This window comes from Pleurodeles waltl, chromosome 7 (genome assembly GCF_031143425.1).
Source record: "Pleurodeles waltl isolate 20211129_DDA chromosome 7, aPleWal1.hap1.20221129, whole genome shotgun sequence".
In the NCBI taxonomy this organism is placed as follows: Eukaryota; Metazoa; Chordata; class Amphibia; order Caudata; family Salamandridae; genus Pleurodeles; species Pleurodeles waltl.
In genome coordinates, this window is record NC_090446.1 from 4405172 (window position 1) to 4424050 (window position 18879).

Here is an 18879-nt window from a genome sequence, read left to right on the forward strand (position 1 = left end):
CACTGAACTTTGTGAGTGCGGGGACACCATTACACGCGTGCACTACATATAGGTCACTACCTATATGTGGCTTCACCATGGTAACTCCGAATATGGCCATGTAACATGTCTATGCTCATGGAATTGCCCCCTCTATGCCATCCTGGCATTGTTGGTACAATTCCATGATCCCAGTGGTCTGTAGCACAGACCCTGGTACTGCCAGACTGCCCTTCCTGGGGTTTCACTGCAGCTGCTGCTGCTGCCAACCCCTCAGACAGGCAGCTGCCCTCCTGGGGTCCAGCCAGGCCTGGCCCAGGATGGCAGAACAAAGAACTTCCTCTGAGAGAGGGTGTGACACCCTCTCCCTTTGGAAAATGGTGTGAAGGCAGGGGAGGAGTAGCCTCCCCCAGCCTCTGGAAATGCTTTGTTGGGCACAGATGTGCCCAATTCTGCATAAGCCAGTCTACACCGGTTCAGGGACCCCTTAGCCCCTGCTCTGGCGCGAAACTGGACAAAGGAAAGGGGAGTGACCACTCCCCTGACCTGCACCTCCCCTGGGAGGTGTCCAGAGCTCCTCCAGTGTGCTCCAGACCTCTGCCATCTTGGAAACAGAGGTGCTGCTGGCACACTGGACTGCTCTGAGTGGCCAGTGCCACCAGGTGACGTCAGAGACTCCTGCTGATAGGCTCCTTCAGGTGTTAGTAGCCTATCCTCTCTCCTAGGTAGCCAAACCCTCTTTTCTGACTATTTAGGGTCTCTGTCTCTGGGGAAACTTTAGATAACGAATGCAAGAGCTCATCCGAGTTCCTCTGCATCTCTCTCTTCACCTTCTGCCAAGGAATCGACTGCTGACCGCGCTGGAAGCCTGCAAACCTGCAACATAGTAGCAAAGACGACTACTGCAACTCTGTAACGCTGATCCTGCCGCCTTCTCGACTGTTTTCCTGCTTGTGCATGCTGTGGGGGTAGCCTGCCTCCTCTCTGCACCAGAAGCTCCGAAGAAATCTCCTGTGGGTCGACGGAATCTTCCCCCTGCAACCGCAGGCACCAAAAAGCTGCATTACCGGTCCCTTGGGTCTCCTCTCAGCACGACGAGCGAGGTCCCTCGAATCCAGCGACTCTTTCCAAGTGACCCCCACAGTCCAGTGACTCTTCAGTCCAAGTTTGGTGGAGGTAAGTCCTTGCCTCACCTCGCTGGGCTGCATTGCTGGGAACCGCGACTTTTGCAGCTACTCCGGCCCCTGTGCACTTCCGGCGGAAATCCTTTGTGCACAGCCAAGCCTGGGTCCACGGCACTCTAACCTGCATTGCACGACTTTCTAAGTTGGTCTCCGACGACGTGGGACTCCTTTGTGCGACTTCGGGTGAGCACCGTTTCACGCATCCTCGTAGTGCCTGTTTCTGGCACTTCTCCGGGTGCTACCTGCTTCAGAGAGGGCTCCTTGTCTTGCTCGACGTCCGCTCTCTCTGCTGGTCCAATTTGCGACCTCCTGGTCCCTCCTGGGCCCCAGCAGCGTCCAAAAACGCTAACCGCACGATTTGCAGCTAGCAAGGCTTGTTGGCGTTCTTTCGGCGGGAAAACACTTCTGCACGACTCTCCACGGCGAGAGGGATCCGTCCACCAAAGGGGAAGTCTCTAGCCCTTTTCGTTCCTGCAGAAACCTCAGCTTCTTCTGTCCAGTCGAAGCTTCTTTGCACCCGCAGCTGGCATTTCCTGGGCATCTGCCCATTTCCGACTTGCTTGTGACTTTTGGACTTGGTCCCCTTGTTCCACAGGTACCCTAGATTGGAAATCCACAGTTGTTGCATTGCTGGTTTGTGTCTTTCCTGCATTATTCCTCTAACACGACTTCTTTGTCCTTAGGGGAACTTTAGTGCACTTTGCACTCACTTTTCAGGGTCTTGGGGAGGGTTATTTTTCTAACTCTCACTATTTTCTAATAGTCCCAGCGACCCTCTACAAGGTCACATAGGTTTGGGGTCCATTCGTGGTTCGCATTCCACTTTTGGAGTATATGGTTTGTGTTGCCCCTATCCCTATGTTTCCCCATTGCATCCTATTGTAACCATACATTGTTTGCACTGTTTTCTAAGACTATACTGCATATTTTTGCTATTGTGTATATATATCTTGTGTATATTTCCTATCCTCTCACTGAGGGTACACTCTAAGATACTTTGGCATATTGTCATAAAAATAAAGTACCTTTATTTTTAGTATAACGGTGTATTGTGTTTTCTTATGATATTGTGCATATGACACTAAGTGGTACTGTAGTAGCTTCACCCGTCTCCTAGTTCAGCCTAAGCTGCTCTGCTAAGCTACCATTATCTATCAGCCTAAGCTGCTAGACACCCTATACACTAATAAGGGATAACTGGGCCTGGTGCAAGGTGCAAGTACCCCTTGGTACTCACTACAAGCCAGTCCAGCCTCCTTCATTGGTTGTGCAGCGGTGGGATAAGTGCTTTGAGACTACTTACCACTCTTGTCATTGTACTTTTCATAAGAGAAAAATATACAAAACAAGGTCAGTGTATATACACATAGCCAAAAAGTTTTGCATTTCCTCTTTTCGCTCTTTTCTAAGTGCTGAAAAGTACTTCTAACTTTCTAAAAAGTTCTAAAAAGATGTAAAAGTTTTTTTTTCTCTGTCTTTCTAAAAGCTCTGACAAACTTTTTATCTTTTTCTATCACTTTAACTCTCTCTAAAAATGTCTGGCACAGGCCAAAATGTTGATCTGTCCAAACTTGCATATGATCACCTTAGCTGGAAAGGAGCAAGGAGTCTCTGCATAGAGAGAGGTTTGAGTGTAGGGAAGAATCCTTCCTTAGAACTGTTAATTAACATGCTTAGAGAACAGGATAAGGCCATAAGTGCCCCATCTGTTGAAAAAGTAGCTAATGGTTCTCAATCTGATCCAGGGACTCCCCCAGGGAAAGATTCAGGAAAGAAACTTCCTAGCCTGCCCATTACTAGACAGTCTAGCATAGTTGGTAATGATGATGAGCCACACCATATAAATAGTGTTGTCTCACATCATAGCAAAAGCATTTATTCTCACCATACTGGTAGTGATGTTTCTGTTAGCGAAGCTGTTAGGGTGGCTTCTGTAAGGGACAGGTCTCCTTCTGTCCATTCTCACCATACTTCTGTTTCAAGGCATGTCCCTCCCACCCACCCTGATGACAGATTGTTAGAAAGGGAGCTCAATAGATTGAGAGTGGAACAAACCAGACTGAAGCTCAAGAAGCAACAGCTGGATTTGGATAGACAGTCTTTAGAATTAGAGAAGGAGAGACAGAAACTGGGTTTAGAAACCCATGGTGGCAGCAGCAGTATTCCCCATAGTCAGCCTGTAAAAGAGCATGATTCCAGGAATCTGCACAAGATAGTTCCCCCTTACAAGGAGGGGGATGACATTAACAAGTGGTTTGCTGCACTTGAGAGGGCCTGTGTTGTACAAGATGTCCCTCAAAGGCAGTGGGCTGCTATCCTATGGCTATCATTTAGTGGAAAAGGTAGGGATAGGCTCCTTACTGTGAAAGAAAATGATGCTAATAATTTCCAAGTTCTTAAGAATGCACTCCTGGATGGTTATGGCTTAACCACTGAACAATACAGGATAAAGTTCAGAGAGACCAAAAAGGAGTCTTCACAAGACTGGGTTGATTTCATTGACCATTCAGTGAAGGCCTTGGAGGGGTGGTTACATGGCAGTAAAGTTACTGATTATGACAGCCTGTATAACTTGATCCTGAGAGAGCATATTCTTAATAATTGTGTTTCTGATTTGTTGCACCAGTACTTGGTGGACTCTGATCTGACCTCTCCCCAAGAATTGGGAAAGAAGGCAGACAAATGGGTCAGAACAAGGGTGAACAGAAAAGTTCATACAGGGGGTGACAAAGATGGCAACAAAAAGAAGGATGGTAAGTCTTCTGACAAGGGTGGGGACAAATCTAAAAATGAGTCTTCATCAGGCCCACAAAAACACTCTGGTGGGGGTGGTGGGCCCAAATCCTCTTTAATCAGAACAAGGAAAAGAAACCATGGTGCTATTTATGTAAAATAAAAGGCCATTGGACAACAGATCCCAGTTGTCCAAAGAAAGGCACCAAGCCTCCTACCACTACAACCCCTACTGCTACACCTAGTGTCCCTACTAATAGCAGTGGTGGTGGGAGCAAACCTACTAATAGCCAATCCAAGGGAGTAGCTGGGCTCACTATTGGTAACTTAGTTGGGGTTGGCCTTGTTAGGGAGGCCACAGAGGCTGTGTTAGTCTCTGAGGGGGCTATTGATTTAGCCACCTTAGTTGCTTGTCCCCTTAATATGGATAAGTACAAGCAGCTACCCCTAATAAATGGTGTTGAGGTTCAGGCCTACAGGGACACTGGTGCCAGTGTGACTATGGTCATAGAGAAACTGGTCCACCCTGAACAACACCTACTTGGTCACCAGTACCAAGTAACCGATGCTCACAACAACACACTTAGCCACCCCATGGCTGTTGTAAATCTCAACTGGGGGGGGGGTTACTGGTCCAAAGAAAGTTGTGGTAGCTTCAGATTTACCTGTAGACTGTCTATTAGGGAATGATTTGGAGACATCAGCTTGGTCAGATGTGGAGTTGGAGGCCCATGCAGCAATGCTGGGCATCCCAGGGCATATTTTTGCTTTGACAAGGGCTCAGGCCAAAAAGCAAAAAGGACAGGGAAGCTTGGATCCTGGAACAATGGACCAAGTGCTCCCTAAAGCTAGGGCTAGTAGAAGCAAACCACTTCCTACTATCCCTCCCTCTACAGTGGATTCTACTTCTGAGGAAGAAGAATTCCCTCCCTGTGCAGAACCTACACCAGAGGAGCTGGAAGCAGACACTGCTGAGCTTTTGGGTGAAGGGGGGCCTGCCAGAGAGGAGCTGAGTGTGGCACAGCAAACCTGTCCCACATTAGAGGGTCTCAGACAGCAAGCTGTCAAACAGGCTAATGGGGATGTCAGTGACTCTCACAGAGTTTCCTGGGAGGACAACCTCTTGTACACTGAGCATAGGGATCCTAAACCTGGAGCTGCCAGGAGATTAGTGATTCCTCAGGAGTACAGAAAGTTCCTCCTAACCCTGGCACATGACATTCCCCTAGCTGGGCACCTGGGTCAAATGAAAACTTGGGACAGACTGGTTCCATTGTTTCATTGGCCTAGGATGTCTGAGGACACAAAGGAATTTTGTAAGTCCTGTGAAACCTGTCAAGCCAGTGGCAAGACAGGTGGCACCCCAAAGGCACCCCTTATTCCACTGCCTGTGGTTGGGGTTCCCTTTGAAAGGGTAGGGGTTGACATAGTTGGCCCCCTTGACCCTCCTACTGCTTCAGGCAATAGATTTATCTTGGTGGTAGTGGACCATGCCACAAGATATCCTGAAGCTATTCCTTTAAGGACCACTACAGCACCTGCAGTGGCAAAGGCCCTCCTGGGAATATTTTCCAGGGTGGGCTTCCCAAAGGAAGTAGTATCAGACAGGGGAAGCAATTTCATGTCTGCATACTTAAAGGCCATGTGGAAGGAGTGTGGTGTAACGTACAAGTTCACAACACCCTATCATCCACAAACAAATGGACTGGTGGAGAGATTTAATAAAACTCTCAAAGGCATGATTATGGGTCTCCCTGAAAAACTCCGCAGGAGATGGGATATCCTTCTACCATGCCTCCTTTTTGCCTACAGGGAGGTACCCCAGAAAGGAGTGGGCTTCAGCCCCTTTGAACTTCTTTTTGGACACCCTGTTAGGGGTCCACTCACACTTGTAAAGGAGGGTTGGGAACAACCTTTAAAAGCTCCTAAGCAGGATATTGTGGATTATGTACTTGGCCTCAGATCAAGGATGGCTGAGTACATGAAAAAGGCCAGTAAAAACCTTCAGGCCAGCCAAGAGCTCCAGAAGCAATGGCATGATCAGAAGGCTGTTTTGGTTCAGTACCAACCAGGGCAGAAAGTGTGGGTCTTGGAGCCTGTGGCCCCAAGAGCACTCCAAGATAAATGGAGTGGTCCCCACACAATTGTTGAAAAGAAGGGAGAAGTCACCTATTTAGTTGACTTAGGCACTGCCAGGAGTCCCCTTAGGGTGCTCCATGTCAACCGCCTGAAACCCTACTATGACAGGGCTGATCTCACCCTGCTCATGGCAACTGATGAGGGACAGGAAGAAGACAGTGATCCTCTACCTGATCTCTTCTCTTCCACAGAACAAGATGCTCTTGTGGAAGGTGTAGTTTTGGCTGATTGTCTTACTGCTGAGCAGAAAGATAATTGCATAAATCTCCTAGATCAATTCTCTGAACTCTTCTCTACTGTGCCAGGTACCACTTCTTGGTGTGAGCACACTATAGATACTGGAGACAGTTTACCTGTCAAAAGTAAGATCTATAGGCAGCCTGACCATGTCAGGGACTGCATAAAGCAAGAGGTCCAGAAAATGTTAGAACTAGGAGTAGTTGAACACTCTGACAGTCCATGGGCTTCTCCTGTGGTACTGGTACCAAAACCCCATTCCAAAGATTGAAAGAAGGAAATGCGGTTTTGTGTAGACTATAGAGGTCTCAACTTGGTAACCAAAACTGATGCTCACCCTATACCCAGGGCAGATGAGCTCATAGATACACTGGCATCTGCCAAGTATCTAAGCACTTTTGACTTGACTGCAGGGTATTGGCAGATCAAATTGTCAGAAGATGCTAAACCTAAGACTGCATTTTCAACCATTGGAGGACATTACCAGTTTACTGTAATGCCTTTTGGTTTGAAAAATGCACCTGCCACTTTTCAGAGGTTGATGAACACAGTCCTGCAAGGGCTGGAAGCTTTCAGTGCAGCATATTTGGACGATATAGCTGTCTTTAGCTCCAGCTGGGATGATCACCTGGTCCACCTATGGAAAGTTTTGGAGGCCCTGCAAAAGGCAGGCCTCACTATCAAGGCTTCAAAGTGCCAGATAGGGCAGGGTAAGGTGGTTTATCTGGGACACCTTGTTGGTGGGGAACAGATTGCACCACTTCAGGGGAAAATCCAAACAATTATTGATTGGGTTCCCCCTACCACTCAGACTCAGGTGAGAGCCTTCCTAGGCCTCACTGGGTATTACAGGAGGTTCATTAAGAACTATGGCTCCATTGCAGCCCCTCTTATTGACCTCACATCCAAGAAAATGCCTAAAAAGGTATTATGGACAGCAAACTGTCAGAAAGCTTTTGAGGAGCTGAAGCAGGCCATGTGCTCTGCACCTGTCCTGAAAAGCCCTTGTTACTCTAAAACATTCTATGTCCAAACTGATGCATCTGAATTAGGAGTAGGGGCAGTCCTATCACAACTTAATTCTGTGGGCCAGGATCAACCTGTTGCTTTTATTAGTAGCAGGTTGACCCCTAGAGAAAAGCGTTGGTCTGCCATTGAGAGGGAGGCCTTTGCTGTTGTCTGGGCTCTGAAGAAGTTGAGGCCATACCTGTTTGGCACTCACTTCATTGTTCAGACAGACCACAAACCTCTACTTTGGCTAAAACAAATGAAAGGTGAAAATCCTAAATTGTTGAGGTGGTCCATATCCCTACAGGGAATGGACTATACAGTGGAACATAGACCTGGGAGTAGCCACTCCAATGCAGATGGACTCTCCAGATATTTCCACTTAGACAATGAAGACTCATCAGGTCATGGCTAGTCTTATTGTCCTTCGTTTGGGGGGGAGGGGGAGTTGTGTAGGAAAGTACCATCTTGCCTGGCATGTTACCCCCATTTTTCACTGTATATATGTTGTTTTAGTTGTATGTGTCACTGGGACCCTGGTAACCCAGGGCCCCAGTGCTCATAAGTGTGCCTGAATGTGTTACCTGTGTAGTGACCAACTGTCTCACTGAGGCTCTGCTAATCAGAACCTCAGTGGTTATGCTCTCTCATTTCTTTCCAAATTGTCACTAACAGGCTAGTGACCATTTTTACCAATTTACATTGGCTTACTGGAACACCCTTATAATTCCCTAGTATATGGTACTGAGGTACCCAGGGTATTGGGGTTCCAGGAGATCCCTATGGGCTGCAGCATTTCTTTTGCCACCCATAGGGAGCTCTGACAATTCTTACACAGGCCTGCCACTGCAGCCTGAGTGAAATAACGTCCACGTTATTTCACAGCCATTTTACACTGCACTTAAGTAACTTATAAGTCACCTATATGTCTAACCTTTACCTGGTAAAGGTTAGGTGCAAAGTTACTTAGTGTGAGGGCACCCTGGCACTAGCCAAGGTGCCCCCACATTGTTCAGAGCCAATTCCCTGAACTTTGTGAGTGCGGGGACACCATTACACGCGTGCACTACATATAGGTCACTACCTATATGTAGCTTCACAATGGTAACTCCGAATATGGCCATGTAACATGTCTATGATCATGGAATTGCCCCCTCTATGCCATCCTGGCATAGTTGGCACAATCCCATGATCCCAGTGGTCTGTAGCACAGACCCTGGTACTGCCAAACTGCCCTTCCTGGGGTTTCACTGCAGCTGCTGCTGCTGCCAACCCCTCAGACAGGCATCTGCCCTCCTGGGGTCCAGCCAGGCCTGGCCCAGGATGGCAGAACAAAGAACTTCCTCTGAGAGAGGGTTTGACACCCTCTCCCTTTGGAAAATGGTGTGAAGGCAGGGGAGGAGTAGCCTCCCCCAGCCTCTGGAAATGCTTTGTTGGGCACAGATGTGCCCAATTCTGCATAAGCCAGTCTACACCGGTTCAGGGACCCCTTAGCCCCTGCTCTGGCGCGAAACTGGACAAAGGAAAGGGGAGTGACCACTCCCCTGACCTGCACCTCCCCTGGGAGGTGTCCAGAGCTCCTCCAGTGTGCTCCAGACCTCTGCCATCTTGGAAACAGAGGTGCTGCTGGCACACTGGACTGCTCTGAGTGGCCAGTGCCACCAGGTGACGTCAGAGACTCCTGCTGATAGGCTCCTTCAGGTGTTAGTAGCCTATCCTCTCTCCTAGGTAGCCAAACCCTCTTTTCTGGCTATTTAGGGTCTCTCTCTCTGGGGAAACTTTAGATAACGAATGCAAGAGCTCATCCGAGTTCCTCTGCATCTCTCTCTTCACCTTCTGCCAAGGAATCGACTGCTGACCGCGCTGGAAGCCTGCAAACCTGCAACATAGTAGCAAAGACGACTACTGCAACTCTGTAACGCTGATCCTGCCGCCTTCTCGACTGTTTTCCTGCTTGTGCATGCTGTGGGGGTAGCCTGCCTCCTCTCTGCACCAGAATCTCCGAAGAAATCTCCCGTGGGTCGACGGAATCTTCCCCCTGCAACCGCAGGCACCAAAAAGCTGCATTACCGGTCCCTTGGGTCTCCTCTCAGCACGATGAGCGAGGTCCCTCGAATCCAGCGACTCTGTCCAAGTGACCCCCACAGTCCAGTGACTCTTCAGTCCAAGTTTGGTGGAGGTAAGTCCTTGCCTCACCTCGCTGGGCTGCATTGCTGGGAACCGCGACTTTTGCAGCTACTCCGGCCCCTGTGCACTTCCGGCGGAAATCCTTTGTACACAGCCAAGCCTGGGTCCACGGCACTCTAACCTGCATTGCACGACTTTCTAAGTTGGTCTCCGACGACGTGGGACTCCTTTGTGCGACTTCGGGTGATCACCGTTTCACGCATCCTCGTAGTGCCTGTTTCTGGCACTTCTCCGGGTGCTACCTGCTTCAGAGAGGGCTCCTTGTCTTGCTCGACGTCCCCTCTCTCTGCTGGTCCAATTTGCGACCTCCTGGTCCCTCCTGGGCCCCAGCAGCGTCCAAAAACGCTAACCGCACGATTTGCAGCTAGCAAGGCTTGTTGGCGTTCTTTCGGCGGGAAAACACTTCTGCACGACTCTCCACGGCGAGAGGGATCCGTCCACCAAAGGGGAAGTCTCTAGCCCTTTTCGTTCCTGCAGAAACCTCAGCTTCTTCTGTCCAGTAGAAGCTTCTTTGCACCCGCAGCTGGCATTTCCTGGGCATCTGCCCATTTCCGACTTGCTTGTGACTTTTGGACTTGGTCCCCTTGTTCCACAGGTACCCTAGATTGGAAATCCACAGTTGTTGCATTGCTGGTTTGTGTCTTTCCTGCATTATTCCTCTAACACGACTTCTTTGTCCTTAGGGGAACTTTAGTGCACTTTGCACTCACTTTTCAGGGTCTTGGGGAGGGTTATTTTTCTAACTCTCACTATTTTCTAATAGTCCCAGCGACCCTCTACAAGGTCACATAGGTTTGGGGTCCATTCGTTGTTCGCATTCCACTTTTGGAGTATATGGTTTGTGTTGCCCCTATCCCTATGTTTCCCCATTGCATCCTATTGTAACCATACATTGTTTGCACTGTTTTCTAAGACTATACTGCATATTTTTGCTATTGTGTATATATATCTTGTGTATATTTCCTATCCTCTCACTGAGGGTACACTCTAAGATACTTTGGCATATTGTCATAAAAATAAAGTACCTTTATTTTTAGTATAACGGTGTATTGTGTTTTCTTATGATATTGTGCATATGACACTAAGTGGTACTGTAGTAGCTTCACACGTCTCCTAGTTCAGCCTAAGCTGCTCTGCTAAGCTACCATTATCTATCAGCCTAAGCTGCTAGACACCCTATACACTAATAAGGGATAACTGGGCCTGGTGCAAGGTGCAAGTACCCCTTGGTACTCACTACAAGCCAGTCCAGCCTCCTACACTTCAGGAGATGCACCACTTCCAGATAAAGAAAGTCGAAAGTTCGACGCAGCAGGGAAAAGGGTGGCGGCACAGATAGCAAACCAGTGGCGTATTGCAAACTCACAGGCTTTGTTGGCCAGATACGATAGAGCTCATTGGGACGAAATGCAACACTTTATAGAACATTTGCCCAAGGAGTTCCAGAAGAGAGCACAGCAAGTAGTAGAAGGACAGAGTATCTCCAACAATCAGATACCGTCAGCAATGGATGCAGCAGACATGGCTGCTAGAACTGTCAACACAGCAGTGACAATAAGGAGACATGCATGGCTGCGTACATCAGGATTTAAACCAGAAATACAGCAAGCTGTGCTGAATATGCCATTTAACGGACAGCAGTTGTTTGGGCCGGAGGTGGACACTGCTATCGAAAAACTTAAGAAAGACACTGAAACGGCCAAAGCCATGGGCGCACTCTACTCCCCACAGAGCAGAGGCACATTTCGGAAAACACAGTTTCGAGGGGGGTTTCAAGGGCAAAGCACAGAACCCACAACCTCACAAACAAGGCCCACTTACCAGAGGCAATATCTACAGGGAAGTTTTCAGGGACAATATAGAGGGGGACAGTTCCAAAAAAGTAGAGGAAAGTTCCAGAGCCCCAAAACTCCACACAACAAACAGTGACTTACACGTCACAAATCCCCAACACGTAACACCTGTGGGGTGGAGACTAACCAAGTTCTACAAACAATGGGAGGAAATAACAACAGATACTTGGGTATTAGCAATTATCCAGCATGGTTATTGCATAGAATTTCTCAATTTCCCTCCAAATGTCCCACTGAAAACACACAATATGTCAAAACAACACATAGACCTTCTACAACTGGAAGTACAAGCATTGTTACAAAAAGAAGCAATAGAATTAGTACCAGTTCATCAGAAAGGAATAGGAGTTTACTCCCTGTACTTTCTCACACCCAAAAAGGACAAAACTCTAAGACCTATATTAAATCTCAGAACGTTAAACACCTACATCAAATCAGATCACTTTCACATGGTGACATTACAGGATGTAATCCCATTGCTCAAACAGCAAGACTACATGACAACACTAGACCTAAAGGATGTATACTTCCATATACCGATACATCCTTCACACAGAAAGTACCTAAGGTTTGTCTTCCAAGGGGTACATTACCAATTCAAGGTGTTGCCATTTGGGATAACAACTGCGGCAAGAGTTTTTACAAAATGCCTGGCAGTGGTAGCTGCTTATATCAGAAGACAGCAAATACACGTCTTCCCATACCTAGACGATTGGCTAATCAAAACCAAAACGCAAAAAAGGTGTTCACAACACACAAAGTATGTTATCGACACACTCCACAAACTAGGGTTCTCAATCAACTACACAAAGTCGCACATTCAGCCGTGCCAAACACAGCAATACTTAGGGGCGACAATCGACACAACAAAAGGGGTTGCCACTCCAAGTCCACAAAGGGTACAAGCCTTTCACAAGGTAATACAGGTCATGTATCCAGAACAAAAAATACAGGTCAAGATGGTAATTAAACTACTAGGCATGATTTCCTCATGCATAGCCATTGTCCCAAACGCCAGATTGCACATGCGGCCCTTACAACAGTGCCTAGCATCACAATGGTCACAGGCACAGGGTCAACTTCTAGATCTAGTGTTGATAGACCGCCAAACATACACCTCGCTCCTATGGTGGAGCAACATAAATTTAAACCAAGGGCGGCCTTTCCAAGACCCAGTGCCTCAATACGTAATAACTACGGATGCCTCCATGATAGGATGGGGAGCTCATCTCAATCAACACAGCATCCAGGGACAATGGGACACTCAGCAAAGACAACTTCACATAAATCACTTAGAACTACTGGCAGTATTTCTAGCGCTAAAAGCATTTCAACCCATCATAAGACAAAAACACATCCTTGTCAAAACAGACAACATGACAACGATGTATTATCTAAACCAACAAGAAGGAACACACTCAACTCAGTTGTGTCTTCTAGCACAGAAAATATGGTATTGGGCGATTCACAACCACATTCGCCTAATAGCACAGTTTATTCCAGGGATTCAGAATCAGTTAGCAGACAATCTTCCTCGGGATCATCAACAGATCCACGAATGGGAGATTCACCCCGAAATACTAAACACTTACTTCCAAAGATGGGGAACACCACAAATAGACCTATTTGCAACAAAAGAAAATGCAAAATGCCGAAACTTCGCATCCAGGTACCCACAAGATCAGTCTCAGGGCAATGCATTATGGATGAGTTGGTCAGGGATATTTGCATACGCTTTTCCCCCTCTCCCACTCCATCCATATCTAGTAAACAAATTGAGTCAAAACAAACTCAAACTCATACTAATAGCACCAACTTGGGCAAGACAACCTTGGTACACAACACTACTAGACCTCTCAGTAGTGGCTCATGTCAAACTACCAAACAGACCAGATCTGTTAACTCAACACAAACAACAGATCAGACACCCAAATCCAGCATCCCTGAATCTAGCAATTTGGCTCCTGAAATCTTAGAATTCGGACACTTAGACCTTACACAGGAATGTATGGAGGGCATAAAACAAGCTAGGAAACCAACCACTAGACATTGCTATGCAAATAAGTGGAAACGATTTGTTTATTACTGCCATAATAATCAAATTCAACCCTTACACGCATCTGCCAAAGACATCGTAAGATACTTACTACATTTGCAAAAGTCAAAGCTAGCTTTATCATCCATTAAAATACATCTTACCGCAATTTTAGCTTATCTGCAAATTACACACTCAACTTCATTATTTAGGATACCAGTTATTAAAGCGTTTATGGAAGGCCTGAAGAGAATTATACCACCAAGAACACCACCAGTTCCTCCGTGGAACCTCAACATTGTCTTAACTCGCCTCATGGGTCCACCCTTCGAACCTATGCACTCATGTGAAATGCAATACTTAACATGGAAGGTTGCATTCCTAATTGCTATCATATCTCTAAGAAGAGTAAGTGAGAGACAAGCATTTACCATACAAGAACCATTTATTCAGATACACAGGCATAAAGTAGTCTTACAAACAAATCCTAAATTCTTACCAAAAGTCATATCACCGTTCCACCTGAACCAAACAGTAGAACTACCAGTGTTCTTTCCACAACCAGATTCTGTAGCTGAAAGAGCACTACATACATTAGACATCAAAAGAGCGTTAATGTACTACATTGACAGAACAAAACTTATTCGAAAAACAAAACAATTATTTATTGCTTTCCAAAAACCTCATACAGGAAATCCAATTTCTAAACAAGGCTTTGCTAGATGGATAGTTAAGTGCATTCAAACCTGTTATGTTAAAGCAAAAAGAGAACTGCCTATTACACCAAAGGCACACTCAACCAGAAAGAAAGATGCTACCATGGCCTTTCTAGGAAATATTCCAATGACTGAAATATGTAAGGCAGCTACATGGTCTACGCCTCATACATTTACCAAACACTACTGTGTAGACGTGCTAACAACACAGCAAGCCACAGTAGGTCAAGCAGTACTACGAACATTGTTTCAAACAACTTCAACTCCTACAGGCTGAGCCACCGCTTTTGGGGAGATAACTGCTTACTAGTCTATGCACAGCATGTGTATCTGCAGCTACACATGCCATCGAACGGAAAATGTCACTTACCCAGTGTACATCTGTTCGTGGCATTAGTCGCTGCAGATTCACATGCGCCCATCCACCTCCCCGGGAGCCTGTAGCCGTCTAGAAGTTGATCTTGAACATTTGTAAATTTGTAAATATATTACATTAAACTACATTATGTACATACGTGTTCACTCCATTGCATGGGCACTATTACTAGCATACACAACTCCTACCTCACCCTCTGCGGGGAAAACAATCTAAGATGGAGTCGACGCCCATGCGCAATGGAGCCGAAATGGGAGGAGTCCCTCGATCTCGTGACTCGAAAAGACTTCTTCGAAGAAAAACAACTTGTAACACTCCGAGCCCAACACTAGATGGCGGGATGTGCACAGCATGTGAATCTGCAGCGACTAATGCCACAAACAGATGTACACTGGGTAAGTGACATTTTCCATATCTTTGTCTCCTGCTTCTTTCTGTGTTGATTATGAGTCTCACTCTGGCTGTTATTAGAATAGCACCGATGTTAGTACATTAGCAAATATTACCATTAATTGATATTGCTTTTAAGGTTCTGGAGGAGCGTGAGCTGGTACTTAAATACGAATATGTCTAAAAGCCGTGCAGTTTTTTTGTGGCCACAGTAACTCTTCCTCAGCTGCTTCAGAGATATTGGGCCAGATGTGCAAAAATACTATTTTGCATTTCTTAAATAGCGACTGATTCGAACTGTTAAGAAATGCAAAAGGGCTTTGTACATCTGGCCCTTAGAGATTAATGTTGCCAGAACGCTAAGCTGAAAATCCCTCTGGTATCTAGGCAGATTTGCCTTCAGATCAGGCTTGTTTGAGGTTGATGCAGAAGTTGGACGTAAATGAATATATTGGGGGCTTGTTTTCATGTAAATATTTGCTCGCTTCAGAGGGGCCTGCAAAGAGGGCTTTATAAGGGAACGTGCCATTAAAGCCCCATTCTCATGTTCAGATGCCTTTCTGAACCATTCTGTCTGAGGTTGGTTAGAACAGGTAAAGTTTAGAATGACGTGTCCTGATTGTGCAGAATAATGCAAGATGTAACTCAGGGTGTGAAAATCTGTAGATGCCGGCACCAGCAGAAACTGTAACAACACTGCTATGCTTGTACTGATTCAGGAGATGGGATGACCACCCCTATGATATCGGCCATCATTAAAGTAGAGGACGAGGCCCCTGCCCAGGCGTGTCAGGATCCCGAAGGCACATGCAACATTCATCATCCAGCAGGTGAGGCCACATGTTCTTGTTTCAGGGAGACTGTCACCAAGAATAGGACCTGGGTTACTACAGAGGAGGAACAGTGCCCATGTTTATTAGGAAAATGCTCTGTCCATCCTCTAGTGTTCCAGTCTGTGCCTGTCTCCTCGCTGTGCCTGGTCCTGCCTCTAAACTTTCTGTCTTTGTCTCCTTGCTGTGCCTGGTCCTGTCTCTAGTTTTTCTGTCTTTGTCTCCTCGCTGTGCCTGGTCCTGTCTCTAGTGTTCCTGTCTTTGTCTCCTTGCTGTGCCCGGTCCAGTTTCTGGTCTTCCTGTCTTTCTCTCCTCGCTGTGCCTGGTCCTGTCTCTAGTGTTCCTGTCTTTGTCTCCTCGCTGTGCCTGGTCCTGTCTCTAGTGTTCCTGTCTTTGTCTCCTTGCTGTGCCCGGTCCAGTTTCTGGTCTTCCTGTCTTTCTCTCCTCGCTGTGCATGGTCCTGTCTTTGTCTCCTCGCTGTGCCTGGTCCTGTCTCTAGTGTTCCTGTCTTTCTCTCCTCGCTGTGCCTGGTCCTGTCTTTGTCTCCTCGCTGTGCCTGGTCCTGTCTCTAGTGTTCCTGTCTTTCTCTCCTCGCTGTGCCTGGTCCTGCTTTGTCTCCTCGCTGTGCCTGGTCATGTCTCTAGTGTTCCTGTCTTTGTCTCCTCGCTGTGCCTGGTCCTGGCTCTAGTGTTCCTGTCTTTGTTTCCTCGCGTGCCTGGTCATGTCTCTAGTGTTCCTGTCTTTGTCTCCTCGCTGTGCCTGGTCCTGGCTCTAGTGTTCCTGTCTTTGTTTCCTCGCGTTGCCTGGTCATGTCTCTAGTGTTCCTGTCTTTGTCTCCTCGCTGTGCCTGGTCCTGGCTCTAGTCTTTCTGTCTTTGTCTCTTCGCTGTGCTTGGTTCTGTCTCTAGTCTTTCTGTTTTTGTCTCCTCACTGTGCCTTGTTCAGTCTCTAGTCTTCATGTCTTTGTCTCCTCACTGTGCCTCGTCCGGTCTCTACTCTTCCTGTCTTTGTCTCTTCGCTGTGCCTGGTCCAGTCTCTACTCTTCCTGTCTTTGTCTCTTCGCTGTGCCTGGTCATGTCGCTAGTCTTTCTGTCTTTGTCTCCTCGCTGTGCCTTGTTCAGTCTCTTCTCTTTTCTTTCTCTGTGTCTCCTCGCTGTGCCTTGTTCAGTCTCTAGTCTTCATGTCTTTGTCTCCTCGCTGTGCCTGGTCCTGGCTCTAGTCTTTCTGTCTTTGTCTCTTCGCTGTGCTTGGTTCTGTCTCTAGTCTTTCTGTTTTTGTCTCCTCGCTGTGCCTTGTTCAGTCTCTAGTCTTCATGTCTTTGTCTCCTCACTGTGCCTCGTCCGGTCTCTACTCTTCCTGTCTTTGTCTCCTCGCTGTGCCTTGTTCAGTCTCTTCTCTTTTCTTTCTCTGTGTCTCCTCACTGTGCCTGGTCCAGTCTCTACTCTTCCTGTCTTTGTCTCTTCGCTGTGCCTGGTCATGTCGCTAGTCTTCCTCTCTTTGTCTCCTCGCTATGCCTGGTCCTGTTTCTAGTGTTCCTGTCTTTGTTTCCTCGCATTGCCTGGTCATGTCTCTAGTGTTCCTGTCTTTGTCTCCTCACTGTGCCTGGTCCTGTCTTTGTCTCCTCGCTGTGCCTGGGTCTGTCTCTAGTTCTCCTGTCATTGTCTCCTCGCTGTGCCTGGTTCTGTCTCTAGTTCTCCTGTCTTTGTCTTCTCGCTGTGCCTGGTCCGGTCTCTAGTCTACCTGTCTTTCCCTCCTCGCTGTGCCTGGTCCTGTCTTTGTCTCCTCGCTGTGCCTCGTCATGTCTCTAGTGTTCCTGTCTCTTGTCTCCTCGCTGTGCCTGGTCCTGTCTTTAGTGTTCCTGTCTTTGTCTCCTCGCTGTGCCTGGGCCTGGCTCTAGTCTTGCTGTCTTTGTCTCCTTGCTGTGTCTGGTCTGGTCTCTAGTCTTCCTGTCTTTCTCTCCTCACTGTGGTTGGTCCTGTCTTTCTCTCCTTGCTGTGTCTGGTCCTGTCTTTCTCTCCTCGCTGTGCCTGGTCATGTCTCTAGTGTTCCTGTCTCTTGTCTCCTCGCTGTGCCTGGTCCTGTCTTTAGTGTTCCTGTCTTTGTCTCCTCGCTGTGCCTGGGCCTGGCTCTAGTCTTGCTGTCTTTGTCTCCTCGCTGTGCCTGGTCTGGTCTCTAGTCTTCCTGTCTTTCTCTCCTCACTGTGGTTGGTCCTGTCTTTCTCTCCTCACTGTGGTTGGTCCTGTCTTTCTCTCCTCGCTGTCCCTGGTCCTGTCTTTCTCTCCTCGCTGTGCCTGGTCCTGTCTTTGTCTCCTCGCTGTGCCTGGTCCTGTCTCTAGTGTTCCTGTCTTTGTCTCCTCGCTGTGCCTCGTCATGTCTCTAGTGTTCCTGTCTCTTGTCTCCTCGCTGTGCCTGGTCCTGTCTTTAGTGTTCCTGTCTTTGTCTCCCTGCTATGCCTGGTCCTGTCTCTAGTGTTCCTGTCTTTCTCTCCTCGCTGTGCCTGGTCTGGTCTCTAGTCTTCCTGTCTTTCTCTCCTCACTGTGGTTGGTCCTGTCTTTCTCTCCTCGCTGTCCCTGGTCCTGTCTTTCTCTCCTCACTATCCCTGGTCCTGTCTTTCTCTCCTCGCTGTGCCTGGTCACGTCTCTAGTCTTCCTGTCTTTCTCTCCTCACTGTGGTTGGTCCTGTCTTTCTCTCCTCGCTGTCCCTGGTCCTGTCTTTCTCTCCTCACTGTCCCTGGTCCTGTCTTTCTCTCCTCGCTGTGCCTGGTCACGTCTCTAGTCTTCCTGTCTTTCTCTCCTCACTGGGGTTGGTCCTGTCTTTCTCTCCTCGCTGTCCCTGGACCTGTCTTTCCCTCCTCGCTGTCCTTGGTCCTGTCTTTGTCTCCTCGCTGTCCCTGGTCCAACCCCTGTTGTTCCTCCTTCTTTCTCTCATTGTGCTTCATCCAAACACATAGTATACGCATGACCCCCCCTCACTGTATGTGGTCCAGTCCCTCCTGTTGCTGTGTCGTCACCTCGCTGGGCCTGCTGTTGTCACTACCAACAACAAACTCACAACCCACCTTAAATGCTCAGTTTAGCCAAGTAATGTTCGATTTATGTCATTGCGACACGCTGCCACTTCACACATACTGTAGAGGGGAACAGTCTGTTTTTCAAAAGTACCCTGACAAACGGGAATTCCTAAAATACTTGAATTTTAAAACTTCCTTCCACT

The 18879-nt window shown here is 47.6% G+C and overlaps 1 protein-coding gene and 1 long non-coding RNA gene across 2 annotated transcripts in view; both read left to right on the forward strand.

Moving 5' to 3' along the window:
* LOC138303505 (uncharacterized) overlaps nt 1–18879 on the forward strand; it is a 1082407-nt gene that overhangs the window by 738465 nt on the left and 325063 nt on the right. The gene's annotated exons all lie outside the window — the stretch shown is intronic.
* The window catches only part of LOC138303489 (zinc finger protein 271-like), a 167172-nt gene that overhangs the window by 36089 nt on the left and 112204 nt on the right, over nt 1–18879 (forward strand). The window contains exon 5 of the mRNA XM_069242664.1: nt 15557–15667. Coding sequence (XP_069098765.1) covers nt 15557–15667 — 111 coding nt within the window. The remainder of the gene's footprint in view (nt 1–15556; nt 15668–18879) is intronic.